General features: G+C 40.7%; 1 protein-coding gene across 6 annotated transcripts in view; it reads left to right on the top strand.

Annotated features, from left to right (window-relative positions):
- LOC134343964 (interleukin-6 receptor subunit beta-like) overlaps positions 1-13,539 on the top strand; it is a 109,887-nt gene that overhangs the window by 77,645 nt on the left and 18,703 nt on the right. For all 6 annotated transcript variants that reach the window (XM_063042948.1, XM_063042944.1, XM_063042949.1 and 3 more), the window contains exons 7-10: positions 427-586; positions 5,380-5,459; positions 7,646-7,859; positions 13,329-13,517. In XM_063042948.1, coding sequence (XP_062899018.1) covers positions 427-586; positions 5,380-5,459; positions 7,646-7,859; positions 13,329-13,517 — 643 coding nt within the window. The remainder of the gene's footprint in view (positions 1-426; positions 587-5,379; positions 5,460-7,645; positions 7,860-13,328; positions 13,518-13,539) is intronic.

Raw genomic sequence — 13,539 nt, 5'->3', positions numbered from 1 at the left:
CTCCAAGTATCTAACCTGGTCCCAATACATTGATGCAGCTATAAAGAAGGCAAGACAGCAGCTGTATTTCATTAGGAGTTGGGAGAGATTTGGTTTGTCACCTAAAACACTCAATCTTCTAAAGATGTACTGTGGAGAACACTCTGACAGGCTGCATCACTGGGGAGGCTACTGCACTGGACCATAAGAAGCTAGAAAGTTGTAAAATTAGCTTCATCTTGGATGCTAGCCTCCATAGTATCCATCCAGATTTTAATCTATTTAAAGTGTGTGTGTGTGTGTATGTATATACACTTTCTGTAATATCATGTATTGCATTGTACTGCTGCTACTAAGTTAACATGCTGGTGATTCTGATTCTTTGATGTGATATTAGCTTAGGGTCTGTATTGCAGTTTATTAACAAATGTTTTCACTTCTTGATAGGTTCCATCAGAGGATACCAACCTTAAACGAAATTCTTTCTTAGTTCAAGGTTTGATACCTTTTACTGCTTACAGCTTCTCAATTCGCTGCAAGAATTTTGGTAATTCTGGCTACTGGAGCAACTGGAGTTCAGAAAAAATTAAGAAAACACCTGAAACCAGTAAGTGAATAGAAAAAATATTTAGTTTTGTTGCATTTAGCAATGCTGAAATCAAAGTAAATCTTTTCTTTCTCCCAGTGCCTGTACTTTCTTCCCCTCTTCAAATGGATTACAGTAGCATTTGTCAGCCAGACCACTAGTGCTCTTCCTTCTGTACAATTCCATTCTTCAAGCCTAAAAGAAATGTGTGTATTTGCATTTAGACAGTGTTTTTTCCATGTGGGTGAAAATGTGCATAGTGCAGTTAATGTGGAAAAATGAGTTTGTGTTGTGACAAGAATACACATAGATTAAGATGTTAGCTGTCCTGTGCTGGCACCAGTGGGATCAGCAGTTGGTCTGCCACCTGTCTTCAGGAGAGAGAGAGATAAGGAAAACAATGGAGCAGCATTTGGAGATGTGTAATGAAGGGACGGGAGAGAGAGTAACAGAAGGAGAGAGCTGTCAAGATCGGCTCCCCCTTTGAACCCTGAACTGTTTGAAGTGATGGACAGGCGATACCCTAGCAGGGGGATAAAAAGGGACAGGTTCGCTAAGGCAGGACACACACGACACCCGAGGTAACGAGACCCTGGAAGCGGTGCGTCTCTCACAAGTCGGTGGGAAGTTTTGGAAGGCCGGTTGCGGGACCAGGCCATAGACGCACAGGGTGGAAAGGCACGATCGGCAGGAACCTGGTGTGTGTCCACCCTTGCCTGGGTGCCGGGTTCACCGCAGAGAAACGATCGTATCTGGAAACGGAGGGGTCATGGTCGGTGACCTCAGATGACATCACAAAGGGCTCGCCCGAGAGCTGACTGCGAAGGTCTGTGTGTGGAAGCCATCTTGAATATTCATTCGTTTTGCTCTCTCTCTCCTTCCCCCCACTGTCCATCTCCCACGGCAGCGATTACTGCGAACTGAACTGAACTTTGCGTCACTTTGAAACTGGTTATTTGCCCCTAGACAACGATAGAGCTTGATTGATCCTGTTATCTGAATTCTGTGTACATGTATGTTTATCATTGCTGAACTGTTGCATTTATTATCCTTTTGATTAGAGTACTGTGTTGCTTGTTTCTTTAATAAAACTTTCTTAGTTCTAGTAATCCAGACTCCAACTGAGTCTGCTGGTTTGGCAACCCAGTTACGGGGTACGTAACAGTGTACATCAATAAAGGGAATCTAAAGATAGACTTAACTAAATGGAGAAAGATTGCAGATGGAACAAAATATGAAAGGGTTTGGATGTTCTTGTGCACAAGTTGTAAAAAGTTGGCAGGTGCAACAAGAAGTTAGAAAGGTAAACGTTTCATCGGTTTAATTGTAAGAGTATTAGTTTAGAGGTTGGAAAATATTATAATTTTATGAAGTACTGCTGAGAGCACCTAGCATACTGTGCTGTAATGTTTTGCTAATGGGGACTGTCCAGAAGAGATGCACTAGACTGTCTTGAAATAAGAGGGTATCTGTCACCAGTGGCTAAAGAAATTGTATTTCCTTTTGGGGTTGGGGTAAATAATCACTAAATTGGTTTATTATTGCCACAGTTTATACAGATCAATTCATTACATCAATGCATTGAGGTAGTACAATGTAAAATAATGCAGAATAAGGTGTAACAGTTAAAGAGAAAGTGCAGGTAAACAAGTGCAAGGTCACAACAAAGTAAATTGAGTCCACCTTATCCTACTGTATTCAATAGTCTTATAATAGCAGGGTAGAAGCTGTCAGGGTGTCTGATGGTACATGCTTTCAGGCTTTTGCCCGACAGGAGGGGGAGGGGGAAGAAGAGAGAATGTATTGTAGGGTCTTTGATTTTGCTGGCTGCTTTACCGAAGCAGCAAGTAGAATAGACAGCCCATGGAGGGGAGGCTGGTTTCGGTGGTAGAGGAAGGGGTGAGGGTTCAGTAGTGCAACTAAATACAACTGCTATCTCACAGCTCCAATGATCCACGTTCATACCAAATCTTTAATGCTCTCTGTATGGAGTTTCTGAGCCTATGAGAATCTGAATTTGGAACAGCCTTCCAGATATTATGGTTGGAAACATCTGCGACGATGAGGTCCAAGCCTTCAAGAGTGAAGTGCACAAACACCTATCGTCTCTGGGAGAAAAGTCACATGCTTCTTCATAAGCTATCATGAAAGGGACCAGGATGGCAGTGCTTGGTTGTTGGTAGGTAGGGTTAATACCTGACTTTCAACAGCACTTGCTATGTTCCGGCTGGACTTAGACCTTAAACTGCTGGAGAACAGTGCGGAAAGAACGGGTGCTGTTTTCTCCCGGTAGGGATTCTTTTTTAGTTCCAAGTGCTCCTGCCACATTTTGTCACCCTGCAACTTTATCCTTCAATCTCTTTGAATTATGGAGGACAGCATGTGTATAAATGTCCAGCAGACCTCATCATGATTATCATGACTCCAGTATTTCTACTATTCTTTAATATTTCTTAATTGTACACATTTTTTTTATGTTCTATCGCTGAGCAGCAATGAACCGTCTGATTGGCCTTTCAGAGTTCTCTTTGAGAACTAGTGGACTTAATCAGCATTTCTGATCTCACTATTGTTCACGATTGCACTTAATTTAAAAATAGATGTGATTTCATAGTGTACAATTTTATATTCTTTGAAGTTTAGAAGAATGATGTTGACGTCATTGAAACATGACTTTCTTAGATAACATGACTGGGTAGAGACAACATTACCCAGAATTCCAGAGAATTTCTGGAATTTTCTATCCCAAAGGGTTGTGGAGGTAAAATCTTTAGAGGTATTTAAAGAGGAAGTTATACATTTTTGTAAGATTAGGGTATTAAAGGACGCTGGCACAGGAGATCAGATAGGGTGGAGCAGATTAGCCATGATCCTGTTAAATGACGGCGGGGGGGTGGGGGGGGCGCATTCCTTGCATCTATTTTTGATATTCTTTTACAGACAGCAGGTATAGCTGAAAACGTGGTCTATTATGAGTGATACTGAGGGAGAAATGCCGATTCCCTCTTCCCATCATAACGTTCTACTCAATAGCCCTGTGCTTTGTTTTTTGTCCTCTCAACTCTTGAATGTCAGAGGTTTTTCTCCTTGGAAAGGAGTAGTGCTTACAAGATGAGGCATAGTACTGGATTGTTAAGGACTTGTTAAAGTGTATGGACTAGCCACCAAATTAATAATTTTTCTGAAACACTGATGCTTTGACTTTCATGTAACAGTAATGCAATTACAGGTATTCGTCGCTTAACGTCCATGATACATTCTGTGAAATTGGACATTATGTGATTTGGACGTTCTGCGAACACCATATTATATACTTAGGAAACCTATATGGAGTACAGTTGTCCCTCCTTATCCGTGAAGGATTGGTTCCGGGACCCCTCGCGGATACCAAAAAACCACGGATGCTCAAGTCCCTTATTCAAACTGTCTAAATGCGGTGAACCTTAGGACCCAGCAGAACCCCAGACCTTATTTAACCTGTCTCATTGCGGTGGACATTAGGACCCAGCAGTGGAGCTCTGAATCCGCAGTGTTTCTGTTCATGAAAATAATCACGATCATGATTTAAAATAAAGTGGAAAGAATAAAGCAATCTGAAAGAGATGAAACGCCATCGGTCATTGGAAAAGCATTAGGCTACAGCTGGTCAACGATCGGAACAATTTTAAAGGATAAAGTGAGAAAGGCCCTGCCCCGATGAAAGCTACAATTATTACTAAGCAACGCAGTGGTTTAATTATTGGCTTTTGGGGTTTTGGGTTTTTGATCTTTCACATCAACCCGGTAGGGATGGAGAGTGCGCTCAGGAGCGGTCTGTCACTGGATCGAACTCAGGAATTTCCGATCCCGAGTCCGGCGCTGAAACATACGTTTCTTAAGTGTTTTATATGCATAGAAAGGTAAAATATATAGTATATACTAAGACAAACGTTTGACTGATGCTAAATAATGTCTGATGTACCTGTTCCGACTTAGTAAGAGAACTTCTGGCTTTTTTTCCGATCCTGATCCAGGTTTACCTACACACATCCTCCCGTATACTTTAAATCATCTCTAGATTACTTATAATACCTAATACAATGTAAATGCTATGTAAAATAGTTGTTATACTGCATAGTTTAGGGAATAATGACAAGAAAAAAAAGTCTGTACATGTTCGAACAACAGGTGCTGGAAGAGCACTTCAGGGTTTCCTCGATTCGCAATTGGTTGAATTCGTGCATGTGGAACTCGCGGATAAGGAGGGCCGACTGTACTGTAGTGTACCTGTATTGACTAAATCCATGTCATTAGCAATTTCTCCATATCCAATATAGGTGTCTCTCACATTTTCGTGAGCCTTGTAGTTTTCAGTGAAGCCGATCCTTTGACAGCTTCGAGAAATTTTTCTTTGTTTTTCAGGATCGTCGTGACTGTCGAGTGCAAGATGCCTGAATCCTGAGCAATAGCATTCACTGGTTTTCCACCTTCATATTGTTTAATAACCTTTTGTTTCACTTCCAAATCAATACTTTTCCTTTGCCTCTTGCTGCTGCTATCACTAGGAGTGGTTTTGCTGCTTTTGGAAGCCATGCTACACTCTACAGTAATATTTTTGAAAGAAAATTAAACAGAGAGATAACGCTACTACACTCAAGAGGCACGCGATACACGAGATTGATTATGTCCGCTACGTCACGTTCTCCGAGCGGGACTACGGACGTATATGCGATCGGATGTTGTCCGAATGGACGATAAGCGGTGCACACCTGTATTTGCTCATGCCATTGCAATTTTTAAATAAATACCTTTTCCCTCTGCTATTTTGTTACTAGATCCATCACGAGGTCCACCCATTTGGAGAACAATTAAAAGCCTAACATTTCCAAATCGAAGAATAGATATCATTTGGAAGGTAACATTTTTACACCTATGCCACCTCACACCTACATTTAATTGTTGATGCAAATAATAATTATAACTGATTGTCTTATAGTGTTGCATAATTAGGCTCTTACTTTCTTCTTGAAGAGTAGGTAACTGGTACTGTAATTTAGTGATTCAACTGAGAAGTAAGAATCGAAAGTCTACATGACAAGGGCCATGTACTCTTATTTCTAATTGTCAAAGTTGGAAATAATCATCTCCAAATTGTTGCCTTTATCAATCTAAAGAAAGACAAGAACATAATGTAAAATCTGGTGCAGAACCTCCCCTTTTGGTCCTCTAATTTCAGAAAAAAAGACATCTCGGAAACTTGCAAACTCTAGTGTAGTTAGAGGGGTGAGTGGAGCCAAGACTGTAATCTGTAAAAGAAGGAGGGGATCAGTCCCACAATGGATGAGCAACATGAATGGAGCCCCAAATGTCATTGTCAACCATAATTTGAGAAGGTTACCAAAATGGCAGATCAGAGTGTAAATTACACTCCTGGTTGTCTCTCTCACTTTCAGTTTAGAATCTCATAAGATTGTTCAAAAATAGTTGTACACTGCATTTTATGGTAATAGTTATCACAAAGTATATAATGTGTTGATTACTGTTGTGACCAGCTGGTTTGTTGGTCATTAATTACCCCTTGAAATAAGTAGCTATTTAAGACATTTCAGAGGGTCTTTTATTGCAATAAGCCAAACTTGGTAAATAACCCAAATTTCCTACACAGCAAGGTGTCACTGAACCACCTGCATATTATAACACTCTGGTTTCATGATCACTAATGCAATATAATATTTAATCGAGAACGATTTTTGTTCTGAACTAAAAATGTAAATTTAGTTACTGGCAGTGCCCAAGTTACAGTACATTTCCATTCCTGAGAACTGTTCATAATCAAAATTTGAATTAGAAATAAACAACAGTGGTATTTGGATCACAGAAGTGACTGCATTAGGAACTCTCACGGGCCTTACTAACAGTGTCAGTGAGTTGAGACTGCTTAATACCCCCCAACTCTGCTGGGCTCAACTCAGTGAGGATTCAGTCCCCAATTGCTGTAGCTCAATTGCAGAGGACAGACCTTCATTCCTTTCCCATCCAGCAGCAACCCTGCAACTGGCGGCGAATGCATTCTGCTAATCTCCCAAGTGCTTGTTTGTATGGGGTGTCCATTAGTGAGATGTTCATAACGTGCGAAGGATCTGAAATGGAATTCAAGCTTAGTAGAGCATGTATTTGGGTGCTAATTACAATATTACTGATTTGATTTAAAAAGGGAACAATTGAATAAATTGCAAAATGGGTCTAAGATTAACAAAACAAACTGTTCTAGATGTGCTAGATTAGAAACCACTGTTTTAATGTATCATAGTGATACCATTATATTCCTGTTGGAGTTTTGGAAAAAGACCTGTAGCTGTAGTTTAATAAATCTAATTTTCCATGCTGTTGAGGTACATGAAGTTAAGCATGTGTATAATCTTAGAGCTGCGAAAGTCACAACTGTTTTGTATTTCAATTCATTGTCTTGGGGTTCAGCTTTTTGATGCTAGTGTTCCATAATTTATTCCAAAGTATCAAATAATGTAAACCACCCCTTCATAATAACACATCATTTTTTTTGTTTTGAGAATGTTCACACAAATAATAGAAGTATAGCATAGATATGAACATAAGTAATGTTGTGCCAAAACCAGTGTCCAGTATTGGGAAGGATTCTTTTCAAGTTAAGTGGACTGGAGGACTGCTTGAAACATATGAATAGATAGCAGTAAATATTTGACCTTTATAATTGAACATCTCTTGGATATGATCTTAAAATATTATTTTGCAGTAATGTTCGGGGTGGGGGACAGGGGTTCAAAGGTATCCTTCCTTGTAAGCTAGTTTTATAATTAGACTTTAACATGAGCCTAGTATAACTGCAATCAACAAAATTTTATCGTATCTTTAAAGAAATTGCCTTTTATCTTCAGAAAAGGCCATGGATTAAAATACCTATGGAAGAAAACGCAAAGAATAACTGCATGATTTGCTATTGGCTATCACAGCCAAATATTGCTAAGGATACTATTTATATTTTCATCTACCCTTTGTGCAAATCTGCTGACACTATTTCTGCATCATTTTTAAATCTATTTCATTCATTTTTCAACTTTATAGGAACTTGATAAGTCGGATGCTAATGGAATTATTTTGGGATACCAATTGAAAATTATGCAAAAGGATTCTTTGAAAGTCCAAATTGTTAACACTAAGGATCTTGAGTACAGTACTACCCTTTCACAAAGTGGATATGAAATTTCATTAATTGCAAACAATTCAGCTGGTGCCTCTCCAATGTCAATTTTAATAGTGCCAGACACACGGGAGCCAGGTAAGATGTTTTGTGACGATGCTGTTATGAGAACAAGGTTCATTTATTAGGTAGGACCTGTTTCTCCTACAGTGATCGACATTTTTTTCTAATATATCTTATGAAAGAAAGGAATCAAGTACAATGTGGGATACTTCCAGGGCGCCTAGGCGCAACTGGAGTAGCAGTAGTTTCAATGGATACGATTAAATACTCCCATTTCAGCCTGTTACAGCTAAAAAGCATAACTGCTTCCAAGGTCAGTACAGTCAACAAAGATGTCTTAATGTGTTTAAATCAACTATTACTGCTTTAGACCAACAGAAACAACACTGATTATGGTCAGAAGTGCCCACGGAGGACACCTTGGAGGGAGTGCAGGCGTAGATCAGGATTACAAGTGTGTTTAAGAAAATGGGGTTTTAAACGCCCAATACCGACTATCTTGTGAACATGCAGTCTCTGGTGAATAAAATCTATGATCTCAGAGTCAGGGTGCTGAATCAGAGGGACATTAGGACAGCGTGTGTCCTTTGTTTTATGGAATCCTGGTTAACCCCTTACATACCGGATGCAGTGATCCAGATCGACGGGTTTACTATATACCATCAGAATAGATCTATAGAGTCTCTCAAAAGCAGAGGTGGAGGAGTATGCCTCATGATCAGCTCTTCTTGGTGCATAAATGTATCAGTGCTGTCCCAATTCTGCTCACCAGGCCTGGAATATCTAGCAGTAAAGTGCCGTCCTTTTTTCCTACCACGGGAGTTCTCTGGGGTCATTCTGGTAGCAGTTTACATTCCACCTCAGACCAACGTCAAGCTGGCTTTAGATGATCTGTGGAATGGAATCACCATACACGAAACAGCGCAATCTAACACCTTCACCATCGTTTTGGGAGATTTTAACAAGGCCAGTCTGGAAAAAAATCACTAAGCAACTACCATCAACAGGTCACTTGCAATACCAGAGGAAACAACACTCTAGACCATTGCTACACCACCATCAAGTATGCCTACCATGCTATTCCACTCTATTCCACTCTCTCACTTCGGGAAGTCTGATCACCTAGCTGTACTTCTACTCCCTGAGTATAGGCAGAGGCTGAAGACTGCAGCACCAGCAGTGAGGACCAAGAAGGTATGGACAAGGGAAGCACAGGAGCACCTACAGGACTGCTTTGAATCAGTGGACTGGACTGTATTCAGGGATTCATCTTTGAATCTGGATGAGTATGCTGCAGTTGTTACCGACTTCATTAAAACCTCTGTGGATGAGTGTGTGTCTACAAAGACTTGCTGTACATTCTCAAACCAAAAGCCGTGGGTGAACCAGGAGGTATGTCGTCTGCTGAAGGCTAGATCTGTGGTATTCAAGTCTGGCAACTCAGGCCTGTACCAGAAAACCAGGTATGATTTGCAGAGGACTATTTCAAGGGTGAACAGACAATTTCGAACGAGGTTGGAGGTGATATCAGATGCACTGCAACTCTGGCAGGGTCTCGAAAAGATTGCTTCGTACAAAGTGAAGCCCAGTATTATGAACGGTAGCGATGCTTCACTACCAGATGAATTCAACGCCTTCTATGCACTTATTGAAAGGGAGAACACAACTACAGCTGTGAAGATCCCTGCTGCACCTGATGACCCTGTGATCTCCATCTCAGAGGCCGATGTTAGGCTGTCTTTAAAGAGAGTGAACCCTCACAAGGCAGAATGTTCCGATGGAGTACCTGGTAAGGCTCTGAAAACCTGTGCCAACCAACTAGCGGGAGTAGTCAAGGACATTTTCAACCTCTCACTACTACAGGCAGAAGTTCCCACTTGCATCAAAAAGGCAACAATTTAAACCAGTGCCAAAGAAGAATAATGTCAGCTGCCTTAATGACTATCGCCTAATAGCACTCACATCGACAGTGATGAAATGCTTTGAGAGGTTGGTTATGACTAGACTGAACTCCTGCCTCAGCAAGATCCTGGACCCATTGCAGTTTGCCTATCGCCACAATAGGTCAATGGCAGATGCAATCTCCATGGCTCTCCACACGGCTTTAGACCACCTAGACAACACAAACACCTATGTCAGGATGCTGTTTATCAATTATGGCTCAGCATTTAATACCATCATTCCCACAATCCTGATTGAGAAGTTGCCGAACCTGGGCCTCTGTACCTCCCTCTGCATTTGGATCCTCTACTTCCTAACTGGAAGACCACAGTCTGTGTGGATTGGTGATAACATATCCTCCTCGCTGACGATCAACACTGGTGCACCTCAGGAGTGTGTGCTTAGCCCACTGCTCTACTCTCTGTATACACATGACTGTGTGGCTAGGCATAGCTCAAATACCATCTATAAATTTGCTTACGATACAACCATTGTTGATAGAACCTCGGGTGGTGACGAGAGGGCGTACAGAAGTGAGATATGCTAACTAGTGGAGTGGTGCCGCAGCAACAACCTGGCACTCAACGTCAGTAAGACGAAAGAGCTGATTGTGGACTTCAGGAAGGTTAAGACGAAGGAACACGTACCAATCCTCACAGAGGGATCAGAAGTGGAGAGAGTGAGCAGCTTTAAGTTCCTGGGTGTCAGGATCTCTGAGGATCTAACCTGGTCCCAACATATCAATGTAGTTATAAAGAAGGCAAGACAGCGGCTATACTTTATTAGGAGTTTGAAGAGATTCAGCATGTCAACAAATACACTCAAGAGCTTCTATAGTTGTACTGTGGAGAGCATTCTGACAGGCTGCGTCACTGTCTGGTATGGAGGGGCTACTGCACAGGACTGAAAGAAGCTGCAGAAGGTTGTAAATCTAGTCAGCTTCAGCTTGGGTACTAGCCTACAAAGTACCCAGGACATTTTCAGGGAGCAGTGTCTCAGAAAGGCAGCATCCATTAATAAGGACCTCCAGCACCCAGGGCATGCCCTTTTCTCACTGTTACCGTCAGGTAGGAGGTACAGAAGCCTGAAGGCACACACTCAGCAATTCAGGAACAGCTTCTTCCCCTCTGCCATTCGATTCCTAAATAGATATTGAAGCTTTGGACACTATCTCACTTTTTTTTAAAATATACAGTATTTCTATTTTTGCACATTCTTTAAATCTATTCGATATACATAATTGATTTACTTATTGTTTTATTTTATTTATTATTTTTTCTGTCTGCTGGATTATGTATTGCATTGAACTGCTGCTGCTAAGTTAATAAGTTTCACGTTACATGCCGATGATAATAATTCTGATTCTGAAAATTGCAGGATATGATTGGGATCTCCCAAGAATTGTGCTGAACCCTTAACTATTCACCATATTTATTAATGGAATAAGAAGTCACATTCCCATATTTGATATTGATGCACAGATGATGGGATTGTAACTATGACAAATTTGGGAACTTTTGAGTTGTAAACCTAACATCTGTGGTAGGTAAGGTACCAGAGGGGATCCTGAGGAATAAGATGTATATGTAGTTTGAAAGATGGGGGTTGATTTAGGGATATTCAGCATGGCTTTGTGTGGGAGATCATGTCTCATGAATTTGATTGAGCATTTTGAAGAGGTAACCAAGAAAGCTGATGAGGGCAGTGTGGTGGGCATAATTTAAATGGACTTCAATAAGGCCTTTAAGTTTCTGGCATCATAGGCTGCTATGAAAAGTTGGATTGTTTGGGATCCAGGGAAAGCTAGCTAATTGGATACACAGTTGGTTTGATGTTAAGAAGCAAAGGGTGATGGTGGAAGGTCATTTTTTAGGCAGGAATCCCATGACTAGTGGTATTCCGCAGGGTTTGGTGCCAGGCATTGAGTATAGAAATGTTACAATTGTTCAAGATGATGGGCCGCATTTGGAATATTGTGTTTAGTTTTGGTCATCCTGCTCTAGGAAAGATGGCATTAAACTAAAAATAGTGCAGAGGAGAGTTACAAGAATGATGAACATGAGAAAATCTACAGATGCTGGAGATCCAAAGCAACACCAAATGCTGGAGGAATCAACAGGCCAGGCAGCGTCAATGGAAAAGAATAAACAGTCAATGTTTCGGGCCAAAGCCCTTCTTCAGGACTCATACAAGAATGATACTGGGACTCAAGAGACTGCGTTATGAAGAGTGGTTGTGCAGGTTTAGACTCTATGCATAGTGTATATTTAAATGAGGGGTGATATTGAGGTGTATAACATCATGAAGGGCACAGATGAGGTGAATGTGCAGTCTTTTTCCCGGGGTTGACGAATCATGAGGACATGGGTTTAGGGTGATTGGATAAATTTAGGAAGAACCTAAAGGGCAGCTTTTTCACAGAGCATGGTCCATATATGGAATGAGCTGAAAGTGTAGCTGGTTGAGGCAGGTACTTCTAACAACAGTTAAAAGACGCTTTGACAGGTATATGGATAGAAAACGTTTGGAGGGATGTGGGTCAAATGTGGACGAATGAGGCTAACTCAGCGTGGACCATTTGGGCTGTAGGTCCTGTTTCTGTGCTGAATGACTCTCTTGACTGTAAGCATAGATAGAAGCATTAAGTTACAAAAGTATATTCAGAAATGAAGAAAAATTGCAACAATACAATGCTGTAAAGAAAATATTGAGTGAGCAGGATTGAACAAAGTACACCATAAATGTTTTTTTAAAAATCATGTGTGATCTATAGGCTATAGGTAAGTCTAGTAATTTCTAAGGTAGGGACATGTTCAGCACAACTTTGTGGGTCAAAGGGCCTGTATTATGCCGTAGGTTTAAAATCCACGGACTAGAATATTTGCTGGCTGTTGTTCCAGAGGAAGTACACCCAGTTATGTGGACTTGATGAGAATTGGCCTTGTGATCTTTGATACTGGACTCTGAGCAGGTCAATTTGGCAGATCCCAGAGTAAATCCACCATTAATTCTGTATCAGTCAGACCTAGTTTGTATATGTTTCATTGTGCTTTCAATTAACTTTGTTTTGATTTTAGTAATTTTAAATGCCTGTGATCATTAGTGATGATTTAAATGCTATAAAAATAAACTCTCAAATTTTGACAAAAGGGTAAGTTTTACCCCTGCTTGGCTCCTTGACAAAGGCTGTCAAGGCGTTCCCTGTAACAGTTTGCTTAAGGCCTAGTTGCTGCTGTGATGTCCCCACGTGACTTTCAAGTGCAGAGGACTAAGTACAGAAACATCTACCTTTCTGCAATACAGTAGAGTGGGAACAACAGGCAGCAGTGATCAGGCATATAGTCCAAATCCAATGCACTTCCCTCCTAGACATAAGGTACAAATGTATGAAGTTGAAGGTCATCATGTTCTGATATCTGAATGCAAAATAGTCTCAAGGGGCTAAATAACCTCTTGTGTTCCCATCTGATAATCAAAGGATAACAGAATATATGAGGTGCATCAACAGATGTTGCAAAGGGATTATTAAAATATTTTAGAAGAAGCTTTCAACTAAAAGAAATAAACTTTGCTTTCATCAGAAATTATTTCATTCTCTTTCAGTGCGCCCACCTGTAAGTAAATTCAGTGCTTATCGTCAAGATGGCCGTTTAATGGTGGAATGGGAGGCACCCAAATATTCAGTTAGTGGTTACATAATAGAATGGTGTGAAGACTTTGGCAAAGATTTGTGTCATAAGCCCACATACTGGCAGCATGAGAAGAAAACTGTGAACAAAACTTTCTTAAAAGGTGTGCATTTCCTGTAATCTTT

This window comes from Mobula hypostoma, chromosome 3 (genome assembly GCF_963921235.1).
Source record: "Mobula hypostoma chromosome 3, sMobHyp1.1, whole genome shotgun sequence".
Lineage (NCBI taxonomy): Eukaryota > Metazoa > Chordata > Chondrichthyes > Myliobatiformes > Myliobatidae > Mobula > Mobula hypostoma.
The sequence above is the reverse complement of the archived record's forward strand: the minus strand, read 5'-3'. Positions and strand labels throughout refer to the sequence as shown.